The sequence below is a fragment of the Leuresthes tenuis genome, unplaced genomic scaffold (assembly GCF_036924035.1).
Source record: "Leuresthes tenuis unplaced genomic scaffold, fLeuTen1.0.hap1 SCAF_6, whole genome shotgun sequence".
Taxonomy (NCBI): Eukaryota; Metazoa; Chordata; class Actinopteri; order Atheriniformes; family Atherinopsidae; genus Leuresthes; species Leuresthes tenuis.
Genome location: NW_027325360.1, coordinates 20,532,866 through 20,556,897, shown reverse-complemented (window position 1 = coordinate 20,556,897; position 24,032 = coordinate 20,532,866). Strand labels below are relative to the sequence as shown.

Sequence of the window (24,032 nt, the reverse complement as noted above, 5' to 3'; positions counted from 1 at the left end):
TGGTTTTACTTCTCTGAACTCCATAATGCTCAGATATTAAGATTATTCACAAAAGATAATTAAACCCTCTTGAACTAAAAGCCTGTTGCAACCTGTTTTAGTGGCGTCATACTTCATACTCCTCCATACTCCTCACTTCGAGGGTTTGGAGCACAAGGGGCATAAGTGACATTTTTAGAATTTTACAGGAGAGCTCCAAACTCAGTTGAAGGTTTTCACTTACACCTTTTTGTTTTCAGCCTTTATTTTAAAAAGTGAGTATTATTGGGGCCATATTTTTTTACTATTTGGTAGAGCTCATCAAGACCTATAAAATAATGTATAAAACTAATTTTAGCCCAAGAGGTCAATTACGCCCCTTGTGCTCCAAACCATCGACTTGTAAGTTGTGTCAAATAAAAGTGCCTGGTAAATCAAGGCAAATAAATGACTAATCAATGTAATGTAATAAATACGCAAAGAGCAAAGTTGTGTGTCTTGTTGCACATAGTAAACAGCCGTTAGTTAGGGTATGGTAGTGTATGTCATGAAAAACAAAGCATGTAACAGTCAAGCTAAGATGAGTTGAACCTTACTGTACTGTACAACACTTTGTCATAGTAAAATGCTATGTGTCTGTTTTGGGAGGCATACCTTCAAAGCATTTATGGTACTCTGTTTGAAGGAACAAGACAAGTCTGCCATTTCCCGCCTCTAGGGGAAATCCAAATGAAAGACATACAGCTTTTGTGTAGCAAATTTGATGTTTTCATTCATTTATTTGTGAAATTACAACAAATGACCTAAAGAGACACAATAATCTTGTGAGTAGGAAGTGACAGTTTCTGGATTAATTCATAGAGCAGAGTCATTAGAAGTCTTTAGTGCTTTAAACTAAATTACTCAATTCTATGAGAACAGTCCTAAGCCACAACAGCTATTCCCTAGAAAACACTGATGAACTTGTGTCAAAATCGACAAAATGATATGTCAGACAACTAATATATGTCACTGAGAGCAAATAATTACGGATATATATATGTATATATATATATACACCGGTATAAAAAAATTGCACATTTTTGTAAGGTTTGCCGCTATCACACCTCATACTTTGCTATAATTCACCCTATTACAGTTAAAGGGCCAACATTGAAGATGCTACTGAAGTAAATGTAATTGAATATGACCAGCACAAATTAGTGAAAGCAGCAAATGTTCTGTTGAGCCTCCTCACTGTTAGTGCACGAACCTTTTGCAAACAATGCGTTTGCACCATTCACACGAGGAGATGCGTTTTATTTGTTTGAGTTTTCAATTTTGAAAGGCAGTGAAGAAATTTAGAATGCCATTCGTGTTAATGTACAGTAATCGTGCAAACAAGCTTCCCTCACCAAGCAATTCGATGACGGCTGTTCACGGTGTTTGTCGTGCTACTGTGCCTTTAAATATCCCTTCCAGTCTGTTGCCCCGGTAACCCGGAAGCCTCACGCACTCCACGCTGTTCTGCTCAGAGTCCTTCCTGTTTTCAGAAATTTCAAGGAAGCAGCAGCAACAGGAAAGTCGCAAAAATACTGATGGTGCGTGAGTCGAACAAAAAGTATGCATGCATCTGCTATGAACTGCTGCCTCTCGCAGAATCTCTCTATTTCGTCTGTTTGAACGGAATGTCTTAATAAAAAAACACGACTATCCTACTGTTCCCTCTCGTAGGGGCTTCACCTGACGAGTGCACTTAGTCATTTTAGGGATTTTTGTTTTAAGAGTTCGAGTTGTTGAATATGAAGAGACATTCTGGGGTGGTGGGGTGTGTTGAAAATATTAGTAATATCATTTGTCTGCATCGTTGTCCTAAAGCAAGAAACGATTTCGCAGCGTGTGCCTAATTAACTCAGTTGTTGCACGTGTGTCTACTGCCATACTAGCTTTTACATACAGTGTGGCACAACTGCTGGGGAATAGTTTTATTGTTAGCTATATTTGTGTTACAGGAGTAGATATCATCAAGGATTCAGCTGTCAGACAGAAGCATGTGCCGGATACATTAGTAAAGTGAAATATTTTTTATTTTGACGTACCGCTCCCTTACATTTCCTGCAAGCTGTGATCCAGTTGCCATTAAGCCAAATAAACGACGAAGTATCTGACTTAGCCGTGCTAAAATATGACGTAACGCAACATGTATTCCAGCATACCGTGTTCATCTTCTCACCATTACCCATTTCAATTGTTGATGTGACAGAATTCCTCTCGGTGATCTGTGGGAGGGGAGGACCCATGCTCTCTCATCTTGGTGCTGCCACACCAGCCCTGTACATATTGTGGATCACCATGGCCCAGGTTGCTGGCCAGGAGGACAAAGAAAAAACCACTGCACTCAAAGGTTAATTATGAATGTCACTGTGGGCTGAATTGTGTTTTTCTAAAACAGAGGAAAAACACTTTATGAGATTACTCTTTTTTTTTTTTTTTCATCTTCACACATATCACACACCACTGTGTATAATGCCGCCTTCTTTTATCAATCGTCCAAGCATGTCCATTTGTTGGACCTCTGGGAGAAGAATGTTGTCCCATTATTGTCTGATATAGGATTCTAGCTGCTCAACGGTCCTGGGTCTTTTTTGTTGTATTTTACATTTCATGATACACCAAGTATTTCAGTTGGTAAAAGGTCTGGACAGCAGACGGGCCAGTCCAGAACCCAGACTCATGCTTATTTTTAATGCAGTGCCACCTGAGGGCCTGAAGATCGCGGGCTTACAATATTGATTTTTTTTGGCTGGGTTTTTTGCAACCCTTTTTTCATACCCAGTGCTGACCTGTTGCCTATAAACCTAATTAGTTGCAACATGTTCCTCCAGCACCTTCTTTTTAGGCACACTTATTTTTCAAGCCTTTTGTTGGCCCTGTCCCTACTCTTTGAGAATTGTTGCTGCTGTCAAATTCAAGATGAGCAAATATGTTTAATAAAATAGTAAAATGTCTCAGTTTCAACGTTTGATATGTTCTGGTTCATGAGATTTACAAATCATTGTTTGCATTGGGTGTATTATACCGCTTATTCCATTTTATTTATATATGTTAATGGAACATTCTCATAGTGGTAATTACAATATCAGAAGGACTATTAAAGCTTAAATATGCTTTGCTTTTCATTCTGTGTTTTTAGAATGTTTGTGATCTACCTGAATTGACACATTCGATACAACTCAAGACCCCTTGAACTATAAAATATATCCATCACATCATATACGATCATAAACCATTGTTAGGTATTTTCACATTATTTTTATTTATAATGTTTGTGGCTGTAATTCTATCACTTTCTTCAGAAGTGCTGATAATTGTTAATAGAAATTTCGGGTTAGGGGATGATGAAGAACTTTTATTTCAAGCAGTTGGGGAGGACTTGAGGGCCGTGTGCTTTTGCTTCATGACAGGGAAAACTGAAAATTTGTGTGTGAATTCTAGATATTCCGAGGTTATGATGGACAGATAGAGTGATTGTAAAATAACATGATGCATTAACATGTGAATGTCTTGTGAATGATTTTCTCACTCATTTGTTGTTCTTTGTTTCACAGATTTGCTGTCAAGAATAGACTTAGATGAACTAATGAAGAAAGATGAACCTCCTTTCACATTCCCCAAAACACTGGAAGAGTTTGGTTATGCCTTCAATGAATGTAAGTGCCGATATATGATCTTTATAGCACAGATTGAATTGGATTGGGGCCAAAACAAACATGATAATTGGAAATAAACTGCAGGAGACAATGTAAGATTCAGCTGTCTTCTATAGCAGTAGTTTTTCAGTTGACTTTGTAGCTGGTTGAGGTATACAGATACCTGGACAGCAGATTGGACTGCAAATGCAATATTGAGGCTATCTACAAGAAATGGTCTTTCATTGTGGGCACCACAATGTTGTATATATACAAGTCTGTTGTGGCGAGTGTAATCCGCTTTGAAGCCATCTATTGAGTGCGATCAGTTTGAGGCTTTTACAGATACAGAAAGAGACCCTTGCTGCCAGCAGCAATAACTGTTTATAGTGAAAACTTACAGCGATTGCTTAATTTAAGAAAAAAAAAGAAAGAAAATTAGTGCAGTGTTATGCCCCGGTGGCCAAAACATAACGAGAAAATGACCCATCTTCCGCAGCCACAGAGACACAGTTAAGATTTGCCAGTAAGAAAGTTTATTTACTCGTAAGCTTCAGGATGGGCCAAGGCCAAAAGAGCACACAAAACAAAACTATCTAAGCCGGGAAGGAAATGACACTATTTCCATAAATTAGATAAACAAACCACAGCAATCATAATGTGCAGATGTGTAGAAACATAATAGCTTTTATTTTATTTCAATAATTTCATATTTTTCATTTTCATTCAATTTAATTTAATTTCACTTTTAGCTTTTCCCCCTTTCAAACTAATCAAAGTGTACTTGCAAAACCATGTCACAACCTGAGAGTAACTGCCTTGGATGGACCTCCCATTGATTCCCATTTATCAGTCAATTAAGGAATTTTATTTCAAGTGCAAAATCCCCATATGTTATTCTCCAACATGACCTTACACAAGACTGATAGGATGATGATGTGACAGCTGATAGAGGAGAATAAGAATGAACTCAGTTCTTACTGTCTAAATTCAATGGTTCAGTGCTGCAAAACTCAGAGGATGAGGCTTCACAGTACATGTGGATAATGACCACAGAACTCCGGTTTCCACAGGCCAAGACATCGAACATTCTTAGATTAACATATCAGCCACCTGACCTCAGCTTGATAAGAGAATGTTGTTACCCTTACTGACAAAGTGAAGGTAGAAAGACCTACAATACAAACGGGCTGAGATTAAAGCTTGACAAAGCCTCTGACTAAATTCAGTTCACTTCTTTTCAGTTCATTTCAATTCAGTGATACTTTATTACATACACAGGTGAACTCTCTCAGTAGACAAAATGGGCTGAAACTCACACCCAGCGGGCCAATATCTGGGCTGCAGAGATAGTCCTTGAACTTATGAGTAGTCAGAGTCTTACCTGCAGTAGGCAGCAGTCAGAGTTCTGTCAGTGATGGCAAGTTAAAGATAAAAGCTACTCAACGCTCATAGCAGTTTGAGTTGACGCTATATTGTGGATTTTTACACCGCGTGGCTTTAGCATCAGACAGCCAGAATAATTCTGTTCACGTGATGTGGATGTTCTTCTCTTGTGAAAACAAAGTGAACAGCTGCAGAAGTTACACAGTGCTAGTTCTTGCTGGAACTGCTTTGATGTTTTTTTTAAAAATTCAAGATGATTTAGATAGAGAAAAAAAAGTATCAACCAACGAGGTTTATAAATCCAGAAAAATGTTGATTTTCTGGGCAGCACTATGCGGCGCATTGGTACGATAGAACATACAGCAGGAAGAAGAGAGGAACGCTTAGCTTATGTTCTTCTTTTTCTGCTTCCCTTTCACATCCACTTTGAAGTGATTAGTGCAGACTAATTAAGCAGACCTACGTTGGCTCTGGCGGTCACAACATTTTACTTGATCTGGTTGGTTTTCATAACCCCAATCCCAAAGCAGAGTTATGCGTGTTGAGATAAAATATCTCTGAAGGTTCTTGGCTTGCTTTAATCAACTCAGGTGGAGAGGAAGAGGAACAGTTTGAAAGGCAGTGGTGCTGGAGGATTTGGCTCTTAGAATTCCCCTGTAGTCTCTTCCTCTGTCTCTCTCATCCCCTCTGTTCTCTGTCAGTGTCTGGCTGGCTGAGTGGGGGACATGTTGTGTACTCTACGGCCCGTCAGTAACCTACTCAGCCTTGCCCTCTGCCTGACGGAACATTTGCATAACCTCGCTGTGCCTAAGAACAGAGACATGGAGACTCAGCCCGTATCCACCATTATGCAACACCCACCAACACTTTCCCCCACCCTCAAGTCCCAGCTCAGTCTACCATGGATACAGGAACACATTCAGACTCTCCGTCTCTTCTACCCCATGTTTCTGTCTCTCCTCTTCCTTTTCCTCTCTCTTCCCCTGCATTTCTCTATCTGTGTCTCAGTCCTGTTCAGAATCTCCAACTGAAGCCCAGTCTCCCACACAGACATATACTCACACCCCTACCAATCTGTATGTCTTGTGAATTTTTCACAGGCCTGTTTTTGAAGGATAGCATTTCCATTAAAGCCAGGGTGGCCCTCCGGCAATGTTTCTTGTATGTCGGCTACCAGTCGCTCTGACTCGAAGGCATTTCTATAGCTACACCCTTGCTTCCTTTGCTTGAGACAGGTGGAACCAAAATGTTAATTTGACCATGTAATGATGTGAATACAGAAGAGGCTGTGTACAATAGTTTGCAGGTATCTTAATCACTGAAGATGATGGCTTCATCTCGCCAGCCCTCCGGTTTTCCATTACTGGAAATCCAAGGTTATGTACACCTAATTAAGCGGCCAAATTGAGAACAGAATGCTAATTACGGCAGGAAAAAAAGGAGAAAAGTTGAGAAAATGTTATTCCTTTGAGAGGATGTGTTGGGGGACACAGTGAAGCTGATCATCCCCCTATCCGTACACACACACACACACACACACATCCCTCACCTTTCTTCTCTTCCTCCCTCATGCTCAGATAGAAACACACACTCACTCACGAGCACACATGCATATACACACACTCCTTTCATTATAGCTCTTCTCTTCCCCCTCTCAGGTTGTGGTGTTTAGATACTAACCCTTCCATGAATGCATAATTCATTTTCTTGAATGTACTTTTTGTGTGTACACTGTGTTTTTACACTAAGTTCTCACTTGTCTCTTGCTTTACATCTCAGGCACAAATGTATTTTAAATACAACATGATACCAAACTGAGGTTCAGGATTACATTTTTTCTAACAACTATCCATGATAGCGGATGCTCTAATATACAGTGAGCGAATAATGTAAGATTTATCACATTGATAGAACTGTGAACTGGTGGCAATTTAGAAAGAAATGAAGAAAAAAAAAAGACATTCACGCATACTTTTATCTCGCAAAGATATTTATTTATATCTCAGATGGGTTTTCCTCACATTGTGCAGTAATTGAGAAAGTATGAGAGCCCCCTGGCTGTTTAGGTTAAGTATGTGGAGTTTTTTGTGGCTTTACTCTAACAAATGTTTCAGTCATAAAGGTCAAAATTAAATTTAACACTATTTACGGTTTTATTGTGTTGTAGTGTCAAATGCAGGATCGATGAGCTCATTGCAAAGGTAGTGGTTCCACAGCCACATGAGGGTTATTGTTTCAAAAGAAGAACCATTTCTGAACAGCATTTTTCTGAATTAGGACGGTTTCATAAGAGGTGAATCCTGCATGTGTTAAAAACTCCTCTCATTTCCCTAAAGTATGAGAACTTAAGCATAGCTTTAAAGACCTTTGTGGTGTGGCTCACTAGTAAGAATTCACAGACTTTTTAAGCACACTTTTTTAAGCATAGCGACACCACACCTGGTCCCTTTAGGTTGTCGCTGTTCATCTGCATTTGTGTTTGTGTGTGCTGCTTACGATAACTGGCTCATACCCAGTCAGCATTCTCAAAGGAACAGTGGTCATTGTGGCCTATACATGCTAGCCCACCTTTTTCTTTTACAACCTTTGCTTTAGTCTGTACTCTTGGAAAGTCCAGATGGGAAAGGCAGGGACAGAACTGTGGCTTTTCTCCAGAGTAAAGTAGCAAGCATTAGCCTGCCAGAATACCAAGGAGGCTGTTGGAGTCATTCTGGAGGAATGTGGCTCTGTCCATAGGCTTTGTACCTGTCAGATTTTTTAAGGAATTAAAAAAATACAGAGGAAAAAAAAATCAATAAAAGATGGACAACATAAATTCTTATTCTAGCATGCACCTTTGAATGTGCAAGCAGCAACACATATGTAGGGGTGTCTCTCATTATGACACATCGTTCTTCTGTATCCTGCAGATGGTCAGCTCCGACATATAAAATCAGGCGAACCCTTTGTATTCAATGCCAGAGAGGACCTCCACCGATGGAACCAGAAGCGCTACGAAGCTCTTGGAGAGGTAACACATTACTTTTATACCAGTTTACCAAAACCTTGTCAGTACATACATACTGTGTGGTAAGATTTAGTTTGCTCCGGGTTGTGGCCTTTTGTCCACATTTAGTTTTAGGGAACTGAATTAGGGAACAAATGTTTTGAAAATCTTTATTGAAGTGAGAATATTAAGAAACACTGTATTAAGTTTTACTGTGTTGACAGAGAGCGAATCATCAACTGCACGACTAGTCATGCCAGTGCAGCATGGGATAGATGACACACATTAGAGACTTTACAGATGCAGATGCATGCAAAATGGTTTGAATAGAATGTGACTCCATGTGAATTATTTGCTATAGTGTGTTTGTACTGTATTTGAGGTGATTCGTCTTTAGGGCTCCACGTCACAAAACAGCTACAGATTAGATTAGAGTGAAGTTTTTATGCGCTCTTTGTGTTTGAATAACTTCTTCATCATACAGCATACCCAGACCCACACCATCCTAAAGTTCACTTTTCCTTCACTGCCACAGTTTCACCACATTCAGTGTGCATTTAGATGAGACAAATGTTTCTTTTGTAATCAGCTTTTTTCTATTTACATCCCCTACTATGTTGCTTTTAATTGTTGTGTGCATTCTTTGAAGTTCAAAGCAAAATAATAAACCTGTTTGTGGGATTACCTGGGTCTTTTTTTATGATTTCTAATGCAGGTATACAGTAGCTCCTTTGAGAACCAATCCTCTGTAAAGGCTTTTTTCCCCTCTTTTCTTTTGCCTGTTCAGGCACTATCTGCCAACATCTAAAAAGGATGAGAGGCAAACATTTGAAGCAGAAACACATTGGCCCTGAAAGAACACACAAACATTTACACAAACTAAACTCAGGCATCCGAGGGGGGCAAACATTTGGAAGAAACAAATAATTGTCAATTAAAATGTATGCTAATTTTATTCATCCTGGGATTAAAAAAATGACAGAAGTGTTTAGAGCCAGAAAAAGGAAATGGTGTCAGTCCAGGTGATATATCTTTGTGTAATGAGAACAAATACTGTGAGAGTTGTGCTGTAGGTGATTAACTGGTTGAGAAGAAAGATGTAATATCCAAATAAGCAATTGTATCCGTTTGTTATTTTTTACCACATAATATTTAAAAAAGGGAATACTGTACCTTTCACACAGCTTGGCGAGTTCAAATGCTTTGTTTTTGTCCCTTTATAAATAGTCTACTTGTAACAGTAGCTTATGCTGGTTCTTCTGGCTCTTTGAGTACTGGCTTAAAGATGTGAGTCACCTACACATACCTGAATACTTATTTCTGCAACTGCATAGCTGGTATCTGCACTTATTCTTTGTTTGTTTGAGTTCCTTGTCTTTGTTTGTGTCTCTAGTTTTTTCTCACATCCTTCTTATCAAATCAAACCAAATCACTTTTATAGCCACATCATGTTACTGGTATAGGATCAGAGGGTAAATATAGAGTAAGTTTCCATGCAGACAAGTCTGTTATGGGCTAACACCGCTCCCCAACACACCCTAATATGCTCTATCAGCCTACCAGCTGAGACAGACTGACAAATAGCTACATTCAGCCTGGGAGCTGTGTGAGATGGCACAAGGATGTGGGTGCATGTGTTTGCCCCTGGCAGTGTGAATAGAGTGGCATCTTCATTTCCCCCGAATGTTTAGTCAAAATCTTCTCCGTTCTCCCTTCATGCATACCTTTGTCTATCTTTCCCTCTCTCTTTCTTAAGTGTCTCTCCATCTTCACAGTACCCCTTTTTTTTGCATTGACTACACAGTGTGTTCATGCGTGTTTGTGTGTCTGTTTAGTTTTGTGAGGGGGCTCGAGGGTGGCGCCTGTATTGTCAGACACATCACAGCACCAGATGTCCAATTTGCACTTCATCCTCGTCTGAATGGAGGGAAAGATGGAAAAAAGGGAGATGGAAGATGTTGGTCTGATGGCCTCCAAGCAAAAGAAAGACATGGAATGAAATTTGGGTTGAGCACAAGCTGTGAAATGTCTTCATCCTCAAAAAAAAAAAAATTAATAAAATCCTGAACTTTTGATATGTATTCATGGTATGCTGTGGAGACATTTGCAGATGGTAAAATATTTCTGTGTGTACTCAGAGAGTATGGTGACATTACAGCAATGCAGTGCAGAGTATTTCTGTGGTGTGGCTCAGTACACCAGGGTCACCTCAGCCTGTGTAAGTGTCAGTTGGAGTCTAATTCCTGTGATTTGATGATGAATTTATCTGATAGAAGACAAGCATAGGGTCTGGCCCAGATGGAGCTCTATTAAGCTGTTAATAAATGAGGATTCTTCTCTGCTCTGTCTGCATCTGTCGAATGGAGGGCAGTCACAAATTTGTAAACACACAAGCACACACACACACAGTCAGAATATTATAATGAGGTAAAGCTAGCCAGATGGCTGAATTAGAAAGCTCTCTCTCTATGTCTTACATTCTCTGCAGTCTCTCTGTTATCTTTTTTTCCCTCTTGTCTTCCCATTTCTACATTATTGATATTTTGTCACATTTGTGACTATATTGCCAAGGTTAAAGGCTTGCTGAAGTGTACCTGGGATGTATGAATTTATTTTTTCTGGGTTTTAGAAAATATGTGTTCTATAATTACGTGTACACATACATTTGTGTTTCAACAGTGGACCAATACGTGTGTCAGTGGAGGAATAGTTTGAAACAGCCATAGAATTATCATAGTTGGGGTTAATTATGTTTGCCTTGTCATATATGTTCTTATATAGGGAGCATTTGGCATTAGAAGGGCTCAGGAGGCCCACATAGCTGAAGTAATAAATGCCAAAGAATTAAATGCTTTAATGATGTACAAATGAACGAGACCACTTTGGAGTCATTTGGATTTTAATGGACTACTCGCATAATAGACCTGTGCTTAAAATTCTAATAATTAAATTGTTGAAAAAGGTTATTGTACAGCTTGTATGTCGTGTGTACAGACATGCACAAATGACCAAAGCTGCATTCGTAGCTCGTTCACATGGATTGCCAAAATGATGCAGGTCATATTATCTGTGGAATTAGGTGACCTGTCTGTATAATTAGAGTGGGAAGGGCAGGATTACACCAATGTGTTGTATACTTATAACCACTTAGCTCATATCGTAGCCTTTACCTCACCTTAGGCATTTTACACATTTTTAAATGACTTGGTTTGTTGTTCGACTCTTTTTTTTTCCCTTACCTGAAACATTATCTTAGATTAAAACTTGTAGAGAGATGTAGCCGGTAGGAAATACACTCATGAAGAGCTTTTATTTGATTGGGTTTTGTAATAGTGCGCAGTAGGATTCACATTGTTTCAAACAAACCTCATTTGCTTTTTTTTTTATATATAAATACATTACTTTCCATTATACACCTGCATACATTTTGATAAAAGTATTCGAAGTAAAATATACGGGATATAAAAAAGCTCATTCAGGATTAAGACCTTTTTGACCAGTTGTATGACTGTGTACTTTAAAGTGTTTTGAAGTTACATGGTGAATGTAATTGTTTTCAGTCAGACCACCTAACCTTTGAAAGTCCGGCAATCAAGAGATTTAGTAAATGAGTAACTTTGCAGGATTCAAATATTCTGCTTTAGATGTTTTTTTTTTGTTTTAATTGGATCACTAGCTGGGTTGTCAGATGTGGATTAAAGGAGATAAATGAAAGGAACTTCTTTGAGGTGATTTTTACGCCACTTTTGACAGGGAATGGAAACTTCTTAGTAAATCACACCTGTCAAAGATTAAAATGAGGGGACTCACCAGCTGTTTCCATTCGGTGCAAGCCAACTGTAAACTCACGTGACTGACCGGCGCCCTCACAGATAAAAGAGGCCAGATAGTCTCATAGATAAAAGTAAATGCTGAAGAAGAGCTCTTTCCTTTTTTCCAGTTCGGACAAGTATTTATTCTACTGAAATACAACCACGAGCTTTGCAGCCTATGCTGCTCCACTCTGGCAACACTAAGCAGATGAGTTTACTCACTTCAAGCCAGTCTATGGAAACATGTCTGATTCACATTTCTTTTTTCTGGCTCCTCAGAAAGTTCACGCCAGCTTTGCTTTGCAAGTGTATGGAAACCAGGCAACTTATCTAATCTTTCTTGTTTGGTCAGAAGTCAGAGAGCAGTCATAAGATGTTGCCTCCATACCATTGTGGGAAGCCTTTTTGCAGGCCTTGCTGTTGTATGCAAAGCACCAGGAGGTCCCATAACAGCTGTGGACCATTTTGTTTGGAAGCTTACGGGGTCCCTCTACAGTTGTCTGCCCTTAGTCACTGACTGCCATCACGTTTCCATTCCAAAAACACTGCTGCTTTTACTGAGAGTAGAGTTAAAGGAAGCAGACACAGTCGGATGGAAATGGTTGTAGGGAGTTGGTGAGGTGGATTTCAGCTGATGAAAGAAAAGGGAATTGGACAGGGGATGGGGGAGGGAGGAGGGTGTGAGGGAGAAGACAGGAGGGCTGGTAGTTACAGCAGAGACATCTGTCGCTACTGCTGACACCCAAGGTGGCATACAAGACTTTACTTTCAATTAGCCCTCTGCCAGCTTCTCAGTTAACACCTGAGGAGGTCATTATGATGCCATTAGGATGAGTAGAGCAGGGACGGGAGAGGGGGAGTGAGATGGAAGGATATCTACGGTAGATGTAAACAGTCTGTCAGTCAGTCTATATCTGAGAACTTTCTCTTCCCCTGGAGAGTTCTCTCTCCTCTGACAGAAGAGTGACAGAGACCTCAAGGGAATTACGGCAGTCTTTCTTTTTCTCTCTTTGTTTCCCACGCGGACTGACAGATCACAAATTCACAACAATAGGACCTATTTTAATACATTTTCTGTTGGTACACAAGACTGACTTAAAATAAACATCCTTTCTATCGCCTCACGCTCTCTCTCATTTTTGGAGTCTCTTTCTTTCTGAGTGTGCTTTGCTGTTGTTGCTGCTCTTGTTGTGCTGCATTGTTCAGGGGGATTTTCTTCTTTTTTCTTTCTTTTCCTTTCCTCTATTCTCTGGAGAAGCAGGAATGCTTTCCTGGGTGCAGTCAGTGATATGGCACAGAGCAGCTCTTTCAGTTTCATTATATAAACAGCTTTGATGCCTCTTCTTGCTCTCCCTGGTGTCTATGGCTAAGTGGCTTTTGGAGAGGGCTCTGGACTAGAGAGACAAGAGGAGTGTGTACCTGTACATTAGTTTCCTCTGTGTGTGTACAGTATGAGTGGCTGTATTTATTGTATTTGTGCACTTGGCTTCCACTCAGATCAAATTTTTGTATAAACCAGTGTGACTTCATAGGCCCTAATACATGTTAGAAATGTGTCCAGTTACATTATTTCAATGATGGGGTCAGAGGGGCTTAAACATATTTTGTGGAATAGATGTCTTTCAGATTAAATATTGTAGTCCAGTTCAAGTAATTAAAACCCTTTTCATTTGTATTTAATATTTTATTGTTGAATGACTTGATAGCAGATATCATCATAGCCCTCTCTGTCTTTTTTCTCTTTTTTTTTTATTTTCTGACTCTATCCTTCACTTCTCCTTTTATTTGCTTTACTCTATATTTTCTTACTCCTGGCCCTCATTATCTCTTCCTTCATGCCTCTTGATCTAGCCCTCTCTTCCTTTTTTGGTTCACTTCATTCCCACGTTTGTTTTGTGCGTGCCTGGGAAGGATCATCTCCTTATTGCCTCAGGTGTGGTCAGACAAACCAGGCATGACTTTAGTAATCAGTGGGAGAACACAGGGATTCAGGAGATACACACACACACAAACAGCCTACTTCTTGGACAGAGTATGTGGGAGGTCTTTCTAAAAACATATCTAGTTGCAGCCACAGTGTTCTTCATTAAGGTCTGAGCCTTATGTAAGTGATGAAGAGATAGTTCTGGGGATGACCAGAGGTTTGCATGTTGCTCATTTTGGAGCCCACCCATTTAAAGGTATCTTATCAAGGCCATGCACTGTACTGTTCTCTTGCCTATTCTAGTCTCTCTTCAGTCAGTCTCTTCTGCTGCTCACCGCAGCGGGAGCTGGCACAAGACTCTGTCTCCCGGGGATTACTTTGCCATCTCTCCTTTCTTGTCTTCTTTCGTTTCCTCCCACTGAGCCTCCAACTAAGTCCTTTCCTTCCGCCCTGATCCCCTTCTTCTTCGTTCATCACCACAACGCTTCCTCTACACAAACAAACCGTAGACACAGTGGTGGCCTCAGCTGCATAGGTTCTATATTCTGTAGTTCCATTCATGTTCACTGTTATGGTTGGGAAGAAAACTCAGCATTTCAGTATGCATCATCATTTATGCTGCGCTTGCCTCTCAGTACAGAGAATTACAGTGGCCACAGATATGCGTTATGGTCACTGCTCTGAGTGTGTCTCTGCAGCATAAAGGCTCTGTGAAGGTGCTCCCATGCAGTGCAGAACTTTCACCCTTTCTTTTTGTGATGGATACAATCCAAGCTTTTATTGAAGTATAAGATAATGCTCTGTTTGCGCCTCATCATTCTGATATTACATATTTGTTTCAGAAAAGTTATTACATTATAGACATTTTCATGAATATTTAAACCTATTAAGTTTATTTTGAATCACACCCCATCCAGTCTCTCTGTTTCTCTTTCTCATACCCCTCCCTTCTCTTTGTGTGTCTTAATAATATTAGCCTCATTCTTTTTCTATAGTTCGATACTGACATTGCACTCGCCTATGCATCCTGCAGGCATTTCATTAAAGCACTAATGACACATTGGTAATTAGGTGACAAAGAGGCCTCTTTTTTGTACCGATCAGCTGCTGAGACATAGTCCTCAGAGGCTGACACAGAAGGAGGTTGCCAGTATGTGTGTTTGTGTGTGGTTTGTGTCTATCCTATTGTTTCTAAAAACAGTTTGGATGTTGGTCAAATGGAATGGTGGTTCTCTCCCTCTCCTAATATATTGAACCACAATATATACATGAGTTACCTAAAAGCCTAAAAACAAGATTGCATATTAGATTTGTATTTATGATTTCAGTATTCTTTTATCAGTGGAAATGTATCCACTCTTGAAATTCTTTCCTCTTGTTCTCTTTTTTATTTTTTCCCATCAGTCTCTCTCCTTTATTCTATATCAGATGGTTCTTGAGCCACCTGAGGCACAGAACAAATAACATAGTGTAAATGAAATTTCCTGTGAAGCTTATTGATGTCATTAAACACTAGCATACTGAGGCCCAGAATCATTTTAGTCTTCATCAGACCATCTGACATTTTAGTGAATTAGCTGCTGAGGGTTTGCTGGGGGGCGTGGTGTTGTGTTGAGATATGTTTAGCTTTGCCATTTCAAAGTGCATCAAGTTTGTAACTTGTAAATTAGAGGTGCCCATAATTCCATTGTTGGAGTTTGCTATGTATGGACAAAAGAATAGCGTGTGCCAAAAATTGCATAAGCTAAGCAGATGTTATTGCAGAAATGAATGCAGAAATGAGTTTTGTTACTTTTCATTTTAAAGAATGATTACGTGTTCGACCCTGAACAAATTTAGTTTTGGTTGAGTATAGAAAGATCTGCAGCATGTGAGGGTCAAACTATACAGTTTTACAATTATTTATTGCATATGTTGTGATAGAAATGGTTTAATAGCTCAGCTAAGAGAATGTGCACAGCTTTTTGGTAACCAGTCTTTTATCTGTTACTGTTATTGTAAAATCATAGTACAGAGTATGCTTTTCTGTTGTGGTGCCACTGCTCACCTTTGGCTTCCTGATTTTGTAAGGTTGATGCTTCAAAAGCTAATGCAAGTAAAAACTCCATACTACAGTATGACAGCATGTCGCTCAGCTCTCCCCATTTTGTATCCACCCAACACAGTATTATTGTCACATACACTATAAGCTCATCTGCCTTTACACGCATATGAACTTAAGTGACATCTCATTCTTAATCCATAGGGTTTGAAATGACGTCAGCCCACCCTTTGTAGCTATAACACCTTGAACTCTTCCGGGCAAGCTTTACAAAAGGTTTAGGAGTGTGTTTATGGAAATTTTTGACTGTTCTTCCAGAAGCGCATTTGTGAGCTCAGACACTGATGTTGGACCAGAAGGCCTGGCTCACAGTCTCCGCTCTAATTCATCCCAAAGGTGTTCTATCGAGGTGAGGTCAGGACTCTGTGCAGGCCAGTCAAGTCTTTATGGACCTTGCTTTGTGCACTGGTGCGCAGTCATGTTGGAACAGGAAGGGGCCATCCCCAAACTGTTTCCACAAAGTTGTCCAAAATCTCTTGGTGTGCTGAAGCCTTCAGAGTTCCTTTCACTGGAACTAAGGGGTCAAGCCCAGCTCCTGAAAAACAACCCAACACCATGATCGCCCCTCCACCAAACTTTACACTTGGCACAATGCAGTCAGACAAGTACCGTTCTCCTGACAACCGCCAAACCCAGACTCGTCCATCAGATTGGCAGATGAAGAAGCGTGATTCCTCACTCCAGAGAACGCGTCTCCACTGCTCTAGATTCCAGTGGCGACGGGCTTTACACAACAGCATCCGACGCTTTGCATTGCACTTGGTGATGTATGGCTTGGATGCAGCTGCTCGGCCATGGAAACCCATTCCATGAAGCTCTCTATGCACTGTTCTTGTTATAAATAATCATTATAATACCACTGACAGTTGACTGTAGAATATTTAGTAGCAAGGAAGTTTCACGACTGGACTTGTTGCACAGGTGGCATCCTATCACGGTACCACACTGGAATTCACTGAGCTCCTGAGAGCGACCCATTCTTTCACAAATGTTTGTAGAAGCAGTCTGCATACCTAGGTGCTTGCATTTATACACCTGTGGCCATGGAAGTGATTTAATTATTTGGATGGGAGAGTGAATACATTTGGCAATATAGGGTAGCAGGGCACAAGGTTTATCATAGCATTGAACAGCATGGCAGCTTCAATAGATGCACCACAGTTTATTTCTATTGGTTGTGTGTGCTGTCATCTGCTCTCACTCTTAAGTTCTCATGGTGTGTGTCTCTCACTCCTGATGAAGAATTGAAACCTGTTCCACAAAGTACTTATTTCTGTTCTCTGCTGAGAAGGATCTTGGGAGAAGAAAAGAAGGAAAGAAAAAACAAGGAAAATGGAAAAGAACGTTGTTAATGTCACCGAACCATGAAAGGCTTGGCCCGGGGTTGGAATGACGCGGTATACAAGGTTCTTTAGTGCTGTGGCTGCGGGGATAAACATAACTTACATCAGCCCTTCGCTTGTACAGGAGATTTCCTCTCCTGGCACTTACAACCTTAACACTCTCACCGTACTGTGATACACACACACACACACACACACATTATGATCCAGACTCTTTTAAGTTGTTCACATGCAAACACACTAGCACTAGAGGGCAACTAAGGGTTTTTATTACTTTTATTCTGTTTGTAAGCATGACAGTAACAGATGCTGTTACTTGTTCACACATGTACACATTTATTTGTTTGGCTTTGTTGGATGGATTTCTATCAACAGCAGTGAAAAATATTAATTGCATTTGACAGTATTATCAGTGTTCACGTCTGACTGTATGTGTGTGCTTTATTTTTTTCCTCCAGATCGTCACTCAGTATGTTTATGAGCTGTTGGAGAAAAAGTGCAACATGACTAAAGCAATCCTGCCAGTAAGTACCCACAGTGGGGAAAAAAATCCTCTTTGATTTATGCCCTTGAGGATTAAACTGAAGAATAAATAAGAAAAGTAACGTAAATGCTAAGTCTTCAGAGTGTGATTATGATATTGAGTGTCCTGTTTAGAAATAAAAAAGGGGGATTGTCAGAAGTCAGCTCTCCCAATTCTCTATTACTCTTTGTCTTTCTTTTTCTTTCTCCCTCAGTTTCTCTCTTATTCCTTATCGTTACCCCTCCTTTCCACTGCACACATCCTTTGTGCAAAAGTGTCTCCTCAACAAATTAACTGTATTGTGACATGTCATTTCAAAGAAGTGCAGCATGCTGATGCTTAATCTGTTTTGCATTCAGTTGCTCTGAGGGGGACTTTCTACTCTGCCATTGTGGAGTTATTCTTTGCCTGGCTCATCCAGGCTCAGAGCACACACTTGATCCCTTTTTATTTGTGGTTAGAAGCATGTTTGTCTCTTTTGTTGCCCTCTTTTACCTCTCCATCCGTGCTCCTTTTCTGTTTATAAAAGTAATGATCATTTTTCAGACCGGGTTTATAACAATGTTAGGCAGCGCCGGTGCTTAGAAGCATGTCAGAGTTAGCTCGAGCACTAACAGTGTCCATAAATCACCTCGCCAGAGTCAGCGCCTTTCATTAGCCCCCATACACTTTTACTGGTTTATCTGCTTGGCCTATTTATCTCATTATTCCTCTGGAAAATTGCTCTCTTATGCTTTTCTCCTGCCCACCCGCCTACACGTTTATGCGGTGTGTGTGTGTCTGTACTTTAGTGTGTTAGTGGTGGGTCTGTCCACCTGCATGGCATTGAACTTGTGACCGCAGATTTTAAGAAGATTAACCACAGCCAAGTATAGGGAGCGGGAATGAGGGCGCAAAGGAGAATAAAGGGTAAGATTTTCTCCCCCACTTGGCCCTCTTTGTCTGTTTGGATTAAGTTCTTGCAGCTGCCACCCATGGCTTTTATGGACAGTGTCTCCTTAGAAATTCTTCCAAGCATACTTGGGAAGGATGTGGATGGAGCCCATGCACACACACATCAACACGCAATTAGCCTCTGGTTTACTTTTCAACAGTGTTTTGATTGCATAAAGTCTGATTTCTGATTATTGATATTAAAAGTATTGATGCATTTGAGTCCACAGAGGAGATGCTTGTTTCTGCACATTACATAAGAATGTTTTCTCTTTAACCTTGTAAGGAGATTCTTTGAAGCAGCAGACATTTAATTTTACGGTAATTGAGTGCTCATCTTGTGCATTTGTCTCTAAGGCCTGTTAATATAGATATGATTTATGTTACTCACACATGGAAACCTGCATTTTGTCCAATGTTCAGGTGGATGCTGCAGAGGATGAACCCACCAGTTTTATATATTTGAGTCCAGATGCCTTGTCCAACCCGTCCAAGCTGCTGGTGCTGATCCAGGGTAGTGGAGTGGTGCGGGCTGGTCAGTGGGCTCGTAGACTAATCATCAACCAGGATGTCAGCTCTGGGACACAGATTCCCTTCATTAACCGAGCCATGGAGGTAAGCAGTCTTGCAGTCTTGTCGAATGTTGAACTCATTCTCTGGTCCAAAAAAAATGTATTGTCCTTATATTTGGTTGGTTGGGGTGTGGTGCATGAATTTCTGACTGTTGAAGAAGTCGTGGCACAGTCAGAAGCATAATGTCTCTGTATTTTGTTTTTATTGTGCTTGACTTTTGCTTTGAATGTGATTGTGAGTAATCTTTGTTGCTGTGTGTTTTATTAACGTAGAGTCCTGATATACTGTTGACTTTATTCACCCTAACTTCATTGTGCAATTTATGCAAGTGCAGAGTGAAAAGAAAAGTTTGCCTTGGGGTCAAAACAGAAATTATGTGATGATGAGCAATTTCAACACTCCACAGCATCACATAATCCTGGGGGCAAAAAATAAGAGCCAGACATTCATTCACAGGTGCAAACTCAACCTCATATTCTCAAATGATACTTTAACTATACAGTCCTCAACCTTGAATTGAAGCTTATATTGTCGTGTTAGTGAAATGAAGCACATTCATCAATGTGATCATTATTATACAAGAAAACATTTATGTGGTCTTATGATACATGATTCCTGTGTTGTATTTTGTGTTCATGGGTGACTGAGCTGAAACAGAGAAGGTGATAATGTAGTATGAAATATAGATGAGATTTTTCTTTCCCTCCCGTGTGATCACCAACAAAGGTGTACACTTCTCTGTCAACAAGCAAAAGGTGGTTTTTGCCTGTCTTATTATTTTCATCCCCATCTATGTGCTCATTTGTCAGCATGGCGACAAGTATCTTTGTAATTTCATCAGCCTGCTGTTCAAATTGACTTTTGGGAGATCCTTCTCTCCATATCCCCCTTATTTCTTCATTTCATTCACCTGCATGTCATAAAGACTTTACCTGCTGTTTAAAGCCCTGTCCTGCTGCGTATAACAATGTAAAAGGTTAATGCTGTGCGTGTGTTTTAACGTGAACACTTCAGGTGCACTAAAACTGCAGAGTACAGCTACCTCATCTGTCGTTACAGTTGGAAAAGGCAGGGTTGTGCTGAGGAAAAGTGACAGCTTAGATATAGAGAACATGGTGTGTGTAGTGTGAGTATTACCCATTCATCACTGTAAACAAGAAATCGTGTTCTTGCACCCTGACAAATCATCAGTCGTATACCAGCATCGTAGTCTGTCTGCGCGCTGGAAAGACAGACACGCCTTTACTCAATTCATGCTGTCTACATCTGTTTCTGACATGTTTATGGTTTTATTATGTCATACTGTGGAATTTATTTGCTGTCTTTCAAAGTACTTGCACAAACATATAGCTGCTACTCCATCTTTTTTCCCTGTCTTTTTCAACCAAACAGTTAGCAGCTTTAATGTGTAACTTTTACCTTCCCCCTGCTCATTTTTAATCATGGCATGCGTGTCATGTGCCATGTCTTTGCAGAGTGCTGCTCGTGAAAACGATGAAATGAACTGCAGCCACAATTCTACAAGCACAGTTATTTTTTAAATATTCTATTGGTTATCAGATGTTCAAAAAATATTATTCTTACATCCCTCTGTGCATTTTCAAGTTCTCGTGTGGTTAAGTCATACATTTGTGAATCTGCTGATCAGTCACTCTTATACTATAAAATTACGGACTTTCATCAAGAATAGAGCTCAAATTAAAAGTCAAAGAAGAAGCCTCTTTTGAATTTATTTGCTAATTGGATATTTAAACAAGTCTGATTGGTTGGTTGGTCAGGTAGCCAATTGACTAACTAAGTGGCTACTGACTGACTGGGGTATGAGCCTGCAAAATAATAGAATGTGGATGATATTTGAAATATGACAGGAACTGGAACAGCCGACAGTGCTGTTGCTGTTAAAATGCGTTTGTTATACAGCAAACTTTTAAAAAAATCTGAAATTTTAACTACGTGTTCTCCAAATTTTCCTCAGGTACATCTGTGTTTTTTTGTGTCACTCTCTCCACCGACACATAATGTGTATAGTGGAGCACCTGACAAACTGACGAAAATTCAAGAAAAGATTATCTTCTTAGGTACATGACAAACCATAATAATAATGTAATGTACAGTTAGTAAATCATACCACATCATTTAAAGAAAAAATCAGGAAAGTTTATTGCTAATATGGAGCATTGGGAAGAGAAAAGTGCTTTTATCCAAACTGTCTTTTAATTTCTTCTCAAATTGTTCTCTTGATTATGATGCGATATGACTATGTAAGAGCAACATCTGGTTCTATGACCACAATCAGTATTTTGATTTAAAAAACGTGTAATGTTGGGTCAAATTCTGACATGTCCACTGCTCTTTTTGATTATGTTTAGAGTTAAGAGGGTATGCTAGTGATATTTGGCCCAGTTTGTAGGGTACTACTAAGTTATGGGAACATTCTTTCTGCTCTCTGTGCAGGCTTCTTGTATGTTGTCTCTATGTGCAAGGAAGAGCTTCTATTCCCACAGCCTAGAAGTAAAATGACAGGTGAGAGGAGGAAAGGAGGCTGTTTCAGCAACAAACACACAGGTGGAAAGCGGTGGAAAAGAGGAATCTGTGATGGGAAGCGGGGGTGCTGCGAGTGGAGACGGGGAGAAGGGTTATGATTGGTTGGAAGAGGACAGAAAAGGAAAGAAGGAGAGGAGTACAGAAAAGATTGATTCAGGAAGAGAGAAATGAGAGGAGGATGAGGGAGTGACTGCAAATAGGGAGGGACTGGCAGAGGAGAGATGGGAGTACAGAGGGAGAGTAGGCAGAAGGCAGGCATCTGACAGCTCCACTACTGGGAGAGGGCCTCTTAATGACAGCTTATTCCTTCATGATTTCAATTCCTGACAGTCGACGGGTCTGCTTGTTGCATCATGGCAGCTGTATCATTACCTTCTGGCCCTGTCAATGCTCTGCATCCTGAGACTGAGATGGTGGAGGTGGAGGGTGCATGCCATGGGGCTTAAGAGGAGATGGGGGGAGGGGAGTGTAGACTGTCAGGTTACAGTTAGAATAATTGAGGAAGGAGGGAATATTGAATATTGAAAGGTGGAATCATTAGTAGTAGTAGCTGTTGGTGTGAAGGACAGGCCTCTGAACACATGTTGGTCTGTGTCCGCACTGAAGGAATGTAAATGAATACTGACTTTGCTCTTGTGCTCTTGTGCCACACGACCATGATACAACATATGTTTTCTTTATTTTATGATTTCATATCACATATCATAAACCTTTTCTCCTTCAACTATTTTACTAGTGATCAGTTACTATTAGACAGATTCCTCTTCAAAATGTATGACATTCATGTGGGGTAAAACCTAATTTACTTTACAGTGTCTCTCAATCATAGATGTTCAGATGTTGACCTTTTTAGATTGTCAGGAGTCTTTAGCATGATGAAATAGTTTGTATTTAATCAATTTTTCATTTTAGTTAATACAAGAAAATTGTTTCTCTCTCGTTCAATGTGTTTGCCAAATATACATATGCACACGCCACGGGAAGCAAACAACAAGCATTATGCTCTGTCTTCTGGAACAGCTTCATTTAATTTGGAAGTTTCTTATACAAAAACAGATCTATAGCTGCTGTCCGACCTCTTCTCTCACTCTCACTCAAGCTCTCTCTAGGACTCTCTTGATAGTGAGTCTGACTAAACGTTGGAGAGTCACTGGAAAGAAAGGGGGTGTGGTGTTTTCAGAAGTGTGTCAAAAGCCTTGGGGTTTCTATCTGCCCAGAATTTCAATAGGAGGCTGAAAGGGGGCAGCGAGGCAGACCAACTCAAACACAAAAATCCTCAACTAATTTCTTTCAGCCTCCCCCTGGCTGGGTGATGTCTTCTTCAACATCAGCTGCACACTCATTTGCCTGTGTTGTGTCAGGGCCCTGAATGCTGTGAAGAAATTTCTCTCCGGTCTCCGGCTCAAATCATTGCTCTTTCTCTCCTTTTCCCTTTAGTTAATCTAATTCTCCCCGAGAATTAACTCGCTGTGCGTTAACGTGTTTGTATCTTTGCGTGTATACTGTATGTGTGTGTGGTCCAGAAATGACATTGTTTGGGCTCAGCTCATTTCAGGGCATCAGGTGGCTACAGAGGCCAGACAGATATCATTCAACTAAGCAAGCCAACTTTTGCCAGAGGACAGTATGTGTGTGTGTGTGTGTGTGCTGGTGTGGGCGTTTGTGTGTTGGAAGGGTCAGAAGATGCTCCGCCTTGCCATGGCCTTGTAATAGCAGCCCTGCAAGCAACACACTCGCATACATACACACACCTCCAGGTGGGAAGGTCCCAGCTCATCCTGCAGCTCAGATCAATGCACTTGACACCTTCAAAGGCGGGTGTGGGGCCTGGACTTGCTCTGGGGTTAAACCTCTTTTAAATAGCCTCCCGCGGGAAGGCAGCTGTCAATAACCCACCATAATTACTGGGGCCAGGCCGCCAAGGGCTCGGCTGCACGGGCCAAATTAAAAATTGATCAGAGGGAGAGAAAACATTATTTTGTGGTGGTATTCCCTGTCCTAACAGCACTACTGCTGCCTTATGTGAAATTTCATCAACTGACGTTCAAGCTAGATATCCAGAGACCCATTTATCTATCTGCTACCCCTCCTTTCATCCATATGAACAATGGAATTATGTCCCTGTTGTAAAAGAAGTAAATAAATAAATAAGGAAATCAGAACATTTGCATATTGAGTGTCTTTCACGGTTTGCATGTGTGTGTACATGTCGTAAGTGAGTGTGATTGTGCATACTGCATAAGAATGAAGCTGATTGTTA

General features: G+C 40.3%; 1 protein-coding gene across 2 annotated transcripts in view; it reads left to right on the top strand.

The window, feature by feature from the left end:
* Positions 1–1,486: 1,486 nt before the first annotated feature.
* Positions 1,487–24,032, top strand: part of arb2a (ARB2 cotranscriptional regulator A) — a 137,279-nt gene continuing 114,733 nt past the window's right edge. Inside the window, exons 1-6 of one of the 2 annotated variants that reach the window (XM_072388127.1) lie at positions 1,487–1,559; positions 2,222–2,362; positions 3,567–3,668; positions 7,943–8,043; positions 17,658–17,723; positions 19,079–19,270. In XM_072388127.1, coding sequence (XP_072244228.1) covers positions 2,257–2,362; positions 3,567–3,668; positions 7,943–8,043; positions 17,658–17,723; positions 19,079–19,270 — 567 coding nt within the window. In that variant the 5' untranslated portion in view covers positions 1,487–1,559; positions 2,222–2,256. Of the gene's footprint in view, positions 1,580–2,221; positions 2,363–3,566; positions 3,669–7,942; positions 8,044–17,657; positions 17,724–19,078; positions 19,271–24,032 lie in introns of both variants that reach the window. The other variant, XM_072388126.1, reaches the window with a different exon arrangement.